The sequence below is a fragment of the Chrysochloris asiatica genome, unplaced genomic scaffold, assembly GCF_000296735.1.
Source record: "Chrysochloris asiatica unplaced genomic scaffold, ChrAsi1.0 scaffold00234, whole genome shotgun sequence".
NCBI classification, from domain to species: Eukaryota; Metazoa; Chordata; class Mammalia; order Afrosoricida; family Chrysochloridae; genus Chrysochloris; species Chrysochloris asiatica.
Window position 1 is genome coordinate 2,345,477 of NW_006408752.1, and position 8,916 is coordinate 2,354,392.

The 8,916-nt window shown below is 39.1% G+C and overlaps 1 protein-coding gene across 1 annotated transcript in view; it reads right to left on the reverse strand.

Annotated features, from left to right (window-relative positions):
• Positions 1-1,665: 1,665 nt before the first annotated feature.
• CRHBP (corticotropin releasing hormone binding protein) overlaps positions 1,666-8,916 on the reverse strand; it is a 14,048-nt gene continuing 6,797 nt past the window's right edge. The window contains exons 6-7 of the mRNA XM_006873288.1: positions 5,709-5,826; positions 1,666-2,023 (exon numbers count right to left, since the gene is read on the reverse strand). Of these exons, the coding sequence (XP_006873350.1) occupies positions 1,866-2,023; positions 5,709-5,826 (276 nt within the window). The 3' untranslated portion in view covers positions 1,666-1,865. The remainder of the gene's footprint in view (positions 2,024-5,708; positions 5,827-8,916) is intronic.

An 8,916-nucleotide genomic window follows, 5' to 3' on the forward strand; every position in this document is an offset into this window, starting at 1 on the left:
TCCTTTCCAGAGAATGTAAGCTATTGTGTAATCAGCTTTGAAGTCAACTATGTTACAAATGAATGGCCACAGAATGTCAGTGCTGGAAGAAACCTTTGGGATCACAGTCCCACCTTATTAGTTATAAATAAGTGCAGAGAAGCTACATAGCTGGCAAAATGTTCCTAAAGAATGAAAGTAGATGATCCTAATAGTAGATAAAATTCCTGCTACCTTACCACAAACTGGTTAAGATATAAGGGAGCACTGAGGGTTAAGAGTTAGTCACTTCAAGTGTTGATAGGAGTGACTGCACTAATCCTTAGGAAGCTGATGTTAGGTGCCATCAAGACTGCTAATAACCCTATGTATAACAGAACGAAACACTCCTGAGCCATCCTCACAATTGTTGCTGTTTGAACCCATTGTTATAGCCACTGTGACAATCCATCTAGTTTTAGAGGAATTGTGAATTTCTATAAAGTGAGAAATCTAATCTCTCATATAATTCAAATGCATTTGGATTACAGTATTGGTGAAAAATATTGACTATAACATGGACTGCAAGAGGAATGGACAAGTCTGTCTTGCAAGTAGTACAGCCAGAATGCTCCTTATAAGAAAGGATGGTGAGATTTTGTTTCACGTACTTGGGATATGTTATCAGGAGGAACTAGGCCCGGGAGAAGGACTTCATGCTTAGCAGAGGAAGACCTTCAACAAGATGGACTGACACAGTGGCTGCAACAATGGGCTCAAACATAGCAACGATTGTGTGGATGTTACAAGACTGGACAGTGTTTCAATCTGTTGCATATGGAGTTGGAACCAACTCAACAGCACCCCAAACAACATATTACAATCTCTTATATAACTAATTAAGAATTGTAATCATCCATCCATCCATCCCACAGGAGAAAGATGAGGCTTTCTGCTCCTGTAAAGATGTACAGCCTTGGAAACCCTATGCAGGGTCGCTATGAGTTGGAACTGACTCCAATGCATGTAACTACCACCATCACCATCCATCCATCCATCCATCCATCCATCCATCCATCCATCCATCCATCCACCCATCCTGACATTTATTTACTCACTTGCTAATATATTTGCTTATTCCAAAATATCTATTGAGCCAAAATTTGTGCTAAATCAGTGTTGTTTGTACAAACACTGCAATTCTGTGGTCTGTTCTAAATAATTACAGTTTAATCGTCGAGAGTTCTATGAGCTCTAAGAATTCCAAAATGCTTTGGTCCAGCATTTAGTTCAACACCACATGACAACATATTTTCTGAGGGAAAACAACCCAGGAAAAAAAAGAAAACAATGTCAAAGTTTCAACATTCTGACTATGTTTATTTATGTGTGTATTTGTGGATGGAAAGGACTTCCATGCTACAAAGTTTTGTTAAAAACAAGATGTTAAAAATCAATGAATAATAGCCACAATTATTATCTAGAACAATAAATAGAAAATAAACAGATGCCACTACTTTAGCATACACAGACTTTGCCTTTTTTTTTTCTGTTGTGAAGTTTATGAGTGCCATAGTTTTTCTTTATTTATGGTATTTTCTCTTTAGATACAATATTTATATTGTGAATTGCTTTGCATTTGTCTTACTAGCCCAGGCTTGCAACACACCAATGAATTGCAAACACTTCCTTTCAAATGGGTGCTTGTTTTCTGCCACATGACCATTTATATGCTATAAATTAAATAGAAGCAAAATACAAAAATCAATGCAGTCATGAGTATGTGGTGTGTGCTCAAGGTTGGGAATACTGACAGGTATTCCCTGTAATAAGCTGGTTGTCAAAATCATATGTAATCACTATTTAAAACTCATGAACTAGCAGCATGTAAATATCAGGTTGATTACTCAAAGACGAGACAAACAGAATTCCCTAATACTGTTCCCATTTGGATTTTCCAGTTCATAGGGTTCCAGCTGACGGTATTCAAAAGTCACGTGGTTTATGTGTTTCCCACTGGAGACCATGCGCACCACGGAGTTGTCACAGCCAATTTTCATTTGGGCTATAATTGATGGAGGGAAAAAAATTAAAGTTTCCCAAAATGTTAGCAAACACACAAGCCATTTTTGCTGACCAGCATAATTTAAACACAATGAAAGCAAGGGGGCGTATTTATTATTATGTACTGTCAGTTGCCACCAAGTGCCATCATAGGGTTTTCAGGGACTGACTTTTCAGAAGTTCATCACCAGGTGTCTCTGAGTAGACTTGAAAATCCAATAACTTAGTTAGCAGCTGAGTACACTGACTGTTGGCACCGCCTAGGATTTTCTGTTTCTATTAGGATAGATGATTAGAATAGTGAAATTGAACTCAGTCTTTCTCTCTTCATGTCCAAGAATACTGTTATCTAAATAAAACTGGCTGGAAACAGAGGAGTTTCCTGCCTTTCCCTTGTTTTCCTACCTACAAGACTTTGGTGGTAAAGACCGATGAAGGCAGCAGTCTCTCAGTCCTGTACCTTTATTCTAGTTCAGTGTTCTCAGGGACAGTAACCTGTAGGGACAGGCTAGAAATCTGCAGGGGTAGTTTTTGGTTATAATGTATGGGGTGCAACTGGTATTTGAACTCCTGGTGTGGTGCTATAGGATCAGCACTGGACTGTGAACCACAAGGTTGGCAGTTCAAACCCACCAGCTGCTCCTCAGAAACCCTATACAGGGTCAGTATGAGTTGGAACCAACTGGATGGTACTTAACAACAGCTGATATTTAGTGGGCAAAGGCTTAAGACTGGACATTGATGCAGGCAACAAACAAATCCCTGCTTATTGTTTTCTGAGCCTAGATGATAACTTTGCCATACATATAAACAAAAAACACTGTTTGCATGGTTTTAATATAGACTGAACATACTAGTTTTTATACTATTGTTCTCTTGTACTTTTCTCTCTCATTTTTTCCCTCTACTTTTTATTACATGGTTTCTTTTTTTCCTTACTTCTCTTAATCCAATCTTATTCATGGTTTGTATGAAGAATCTAACAAGGATATGCCTGAGTAACTATATACTGAAATTAATTTTATTTTTATTAAAACATATTTTCACTTTATTTCTCCAGCTTCAAGCTGGCTCCTGAAGCAAGCCTTATCTGTCCTACAATATTCCTTTCTTCTGTTTTAACTTTTCTGTCTTCGTCTCCTCCATAGTCTCCCCCCATTGGCACGGTGTAACAAGCACTTCACAAATATGTTGTTGTTGTTAAGTGCCATTGAGTCGGTTCTGACTCACAGTGATCCTGTAAAGTGTTTCTGAGGAGCGGCTGGTGAGTTTGAACCGCCAACCTTGCAGTCCAGTGCATTATCCTGTAGTGCCACAGTGTACTGGGCTTTAAATGAAATAATATGCAGTCAGATAGAGTTCCTGAGGTGAAAGGCTATTTGGTGATATTCTAACTATAGACCCTATAATTCATATTCTACTATAAGCACCAGAGAGTCCAGGTTAAACTGCTACCAGGTGGTGCAAATGTATTTTTGCTTTCGATGATTCGGAAGGCCATTCTTTTCCTGATCTTACTCTGAACTTTAATCTATTTAACATGCCCTATTTCCTTTAGTTAATGTGCATATTATTTCAAAGTATTTTGACTTTCTTCCTAATAAAATCTAATTTAAAGGGCAGGATTCCTAATAGTTGGTCATTGTCTGAACAATTTAGGAGGGGCTCAGCAAAAACATGGCAAAGTTTAAAATGAAGCAATGAGTCATATAATTCAAGCCTTAAAATGGTTCTGACTTCAATTATCTAGGATAATTTAGGCCCAAGTGGTTTTTTGGCCTCAGTCTCACAATTTTACCTAATTCGAGTCATAATCCAAGCAGAAAAATTACTCTGACTTCAATTATTGGAATTGTAAGGCATGAGTGGTCTTTAGTCCTAAGCTCATCTTTTTCCCCAGTTAAAAGGCATCTCCTCATAGGTGCTCTCCAATCATCAGCTTGGAAGCAATTCAGTGCCTCAGTGAATACAAAAGGCTAAGAAGCCATCTGTGCTGACAGTTTAAACCAAGGCTCAAGTGCAAATTAGCATAATGTAATTTTCTACTTTCAACAAAGTGGGTTTTGGGGAAAGTTTCCTTTAACTTGATAGAACAGTTTGCCTTGAGCCCAACTAGTGAAAACCAGTTGCCATTGAGTCGATTGCAACTCATTGAGACCCCAGGTGTGTCTGTGTAGAACTATGCTCCCTAGGGTTTTCAATGACTGATTTTTCAGGAGTAGATTGCCAGGTCTTTCTTCTGAGGTGCCTCTGGGTGAACTTGAACCACCAAACTTTCAATTAGATAGGAAGGGGTGTGCCTATCACACCTAGGTGCTTACCAGTGCATATTATTCCTAGTTCAGAGTTGCCAGCATTAGTTCAAAGAGACAAAACACTGGTGGGCAAATCTATTTGATTTAAAACAGAAAACAGTTGACTGAAGGGACTAGGTATGGTGTGCACTGTCTGATTTGTAGCTTGATTTTCTAGCTTGTTAATGATCTATGATGATAACAGAGAAAGAGGGCTCTGGGAAGAACTAAGAATGAACTATGAGATTAAAGATTGTTCCTTTCCTGTTATATATTACTTTTGTTTTTAAACATATTCTAAAATTCCTGCATCTGAAGTGAAGTTGTGGGAAGCAATCTTTGTAGAAATGTTTTAGGTAATCTTTCTCCTTCCCACTTGGACTTCATTACTTAGTTTCATCCTGAGTGGGCCAATGGTCAATAATTCCAGCCACCCTCACCCCACCTGAGCATAATCCAATGGTGCATGTTCCCACGGCAGGCCAAAGAAGATGTGGTTCTGTTTAGCACACAGTGCACTCAAGGAACTGAATCTAGTTCATTCTGGTTCTAAGTCCTGAGTGCACAGAATCCATCTTTTATTACCAGTGACCACTTTTAGACTTTGGAGTTTACTTATACATTGCAGTGGTCTTTGAGAGGCTGATCAAACTGCTAGAAATTGCTGGTGAGATTCAGCAGTTCTGAGCATTTCTAATAAAGTTTACCTCTTTACTATATATAACATGTGTGTGTGTACATATGTTGTTGTTGTTATGTGCCATGGAGTTGGTTCCGACTCATAGCAATCCTGTGGGGAACTTACTGAGATGTTACTTCATGATTATTCTACTGCTAATTGATATAGCTTTGCAGTTTTTGAAAACCAAAACCTTTAGCTTCTAGGGGGTAAAAACAGGGACCTCCAAGAAGGTGGAAAGGGCACAGAATGGGAAAACTTTGTCTTTCCCACGGTTTTATTTAGGTCCAAGCTTGAACTGTGGTGGCAGTTCTGTACCATCAAGTTGGTTCTGACTCTGCATAGGGTTTCCGAGGCTGTAGATCTTTACAAGAACAGCCTGATCTTTCTACTGCAAAGCAACTGGTAGATTCGAACTGCTGAGCTTGCAGTTAGCAGCCCAACGCATAACCCACTATGCTATGAGGGTTCCTCAATCTTGAATAGCGGCCTTTATTACTCATTGGTTCCTCTCCCAATGTCAGATATTTTGGTAATGGATTCTGTGCTTATGTGTATGTACATTAGGATAAAGGCTCAAATGTAAAACCCTCATATTGTCTTGATGATGAAGGTTTCCTGGTTGACCTCACTTTTCAATTAATTAAACAAAAAATTAGGATGGGTAAGGAAATAATTTTGATAGGCACACAAACAATAAAGAAACATCTCACCTGGGCCATGAAAGGGGTAGCAGAGATCCGCTAAAGGCATCATCTTAGAAGGGTCCAATCCAGTTCCTCCCAGCAGCTCCACAAAGTCTCCTATTCCCCCACAACCTGCTGAGGGTTTCTAAAAGAATAAAGGAGCAGGGAAAAATACATTTAAATCAGTTATGAAAATTGAATCATTTGACCAATGACAGGTTCACTGAATTCACTCAATCAGTCCCAGACATCCTGCCAGTGCAATTTAATTTATCATCCAGGACTCCGGAAATGAAAAGACATTTCAAAGAAGGGCGGGGTGGGGGAGACTAGGAGTCATAAAAATTGCTTTTCTAAATTGCTTGAGTAATCATTTTTTAAAAAATTTGTGTGCATGTTTTCTTTTTCCAAGTTTGAATACAGTAATAATGGAACCCACAGGAAATGTATGAAAATTGAACCTGAAATCCGTCACTTTTTAAATCATTTGGACATACATACTGAATTATTTGAATTCCTTAACTCATAGAGTCAGGGTTAAAGAAAGTCAAATAGCTGCATTTTATAAACAAGATTTTCACATAGATTTTTCCTTCAACTCACCTCTTTTCCTCTTCTTTCCAAATAATTTTTTATACTACGAGGACACTATTTCTACTGATAAGAATTTACATTGTTGTTGTTGTTAGGTGCCAAAGAGTTGGTTCCAACTCGTAGCGACGCTATGCATACCAGAACCAAACACTGTTCCGTCCTGCGCCAATTTCACAATTGTTACACTTGAGCCCATTGTTGCTGCCATTATGCCAATCCGTCTTGTTGGGGTCTTCCTCTTTCTCTCTGATTCTTCACTTTACCAAGAATGGTAACATGTCCAAAGTATGAGAGATGAAGTCTTGCCATGCCTGATCTCTCAGGAGCATTCTGGCTGTACTTCCTCTAATACAGATTTGTTTGCTCTTCTGGCAGTCCATGGTACTTTTAATATTCTTCTTCAACACCATAATGCAAATGCATTAACTTTCTATGGTATTCTTTATTCATTGTCCAATTTTCACATGCATATGAGACTGTTGAAAATACCATGGCTTGGGTCAGGTGCACTTGAGTCCTCAAACTGATATCTTTACTAGAATTTAGATTGGTTATGGAAAAAATTAAAGAAATAAAAACTTAATTTGGGGCCCAAGTAAGTTAGGAGTTCCATGATCTTTCTCTTTGTCAACTAAAGCAAATTTATTTCAAGCTAGTCAAAGGAAGAATCAATTTTATGACTGTAATCCATTGTAGCCATCTTCTTCTGCTTCTCTTTATCCTTTCCACCTTGTATCATCAACTGTGCTTCACTTTCCCTCACAAACAAAGCAGCCAGTCTCTCTCAGAAGCAAATGTTACTCCCATCTTCTGTAATCATCACTGGTTGTGCAAATTGTGAAGTGCAGTCAAGGCACACAGTGTTCATGCTTAGAAGGGTCCATGCTTGGGCTAATATTCTGCTGCCACTGTCTTGGGAGTCTTCATTTTTAAAACAGGAGGCCCTGTGCCTCCATTTTCGCATAACGACTTGGTCTTTCAAACCTAACCATGTCAATAAATGAGGAGTAGATATAACAACAGTTTGGCCAATAAAAGAAAGCAGGTGTGAATGTATATTTTTAAATTAAAGGGTCCCTTGCGGTGGGGTCTATGCTTAACTGCTTGCATGTAATTTCATCAAAAGAATAAAGGTTTAATTAGGCCCACTGTGTACACGACTTCATGTTTTCATGTTATTTAGTGATGAAGGAAAAAGTAAACTTTCCATTTGACTCTATAGGTTCTAAATTTCAGTGGGTAGTAAAGGGAAAGAGGCAGACTTGGAAGAGACAAATGGGAACTAAGGAAGTTGGGAAGTAGTAGAAGCTAAAATGAGGAGAACAAAGCAAAAGAAGCAAGGAAGTTGGATGAGGTATCTATTTCCTTGGCATACAATGACTTCTCCCCCCTGTTTTCCAAACCTCTCAATTTTTCTTAGACACAAAAAACTGAATTGTATAGAGGTCTCTCTAAGATTCAGTTTCTCAATAGTGAACCCCTGAGGTTTTTAGCTGAGAGTCTGTCTCCCTGGAATATGCCACTATCATCTCTTGTCTAGACTATGACAATGGCTTCCTAAGTGGGCTCCTTAAACTACTCTTGTCCCACATGGGAGTCAGGATTACCTTACAGTGTGAATGCGGTCATGCTGCCTCCCCATCTAAGCAGTGGATCCTCACTGCTCTTAGAATAAACTCAAACTCCTAATACTTGTATGCTCTTCAGGGTCTCCATGTGTTGGCCTTGCCCATCTCCCCAGTGCTATCTCATATCACGCCTCATCCACCTCTACCTCCTCTCCATTCCTGGAACACAGCCAGTCCACGGTTGCCTCAGAGCATTTACGTCACTCTTCCCTCTATTTCCTGCTCTCCCCATGGCTTCTAGGTCCTTCTTGCCTGTTGCTCAAATCGTACTTTAACTGTTTCCTTCTCAGAGACAGCTTCATCTCAAGTAGCTTCCCACCTCTCTCTACTCCTTTGTTCCCAACCACTGTGACCTCACCACTGCGCCTTGTGTTCTGTATAATACTTAATGCTATGTAAAATACTACACCATTTTACTGTCTCCTCACCCTAAAATGTAGCTTTCATGTAAGCGGGACCTGCTTTATTTGTTGCTAATTTCCAGCATGTAAAATAGTACCTTGCACATGGTACTCAAAAAATATTTTATGAAATAATACTAGAACACTATAAATGATGAATTCATAAACAGAAAAACACCAGGGTTACTTGCCGTAGTGAAGAATAACTTAAAACACAGATCTAACAACATGCTGCTACACACTTATCTTCTAGAACAGGGGTGGGGAATTTTTTTTCTGCTAAAATTGATAAGATCATTTGCAAGCCATACAAAATTACCTCCTTAAAAACTAGCCTGCTAGCGTCCCTTAAACAAATAATAAATAAGGGGGAATCTGATGCAGACTGTGCAGACCCGGTCAGGAGTTCAAGGCCCACAAGCGTTGCTGACCATCCAAACCATAGGCTCTGAGGATCAGACTTTAGCCACCTAGCAGACATAGCAAAATGTCCCTTATCTGATTATTCAGTTGTGCTGGTTAGTAATTCCATACATGAGCCCTGGATACCCACAGATAAATGTAAAAACCTTCCCTAAAAGCCGAGACTGTAAATTCCAAAAAGGCAAAGTT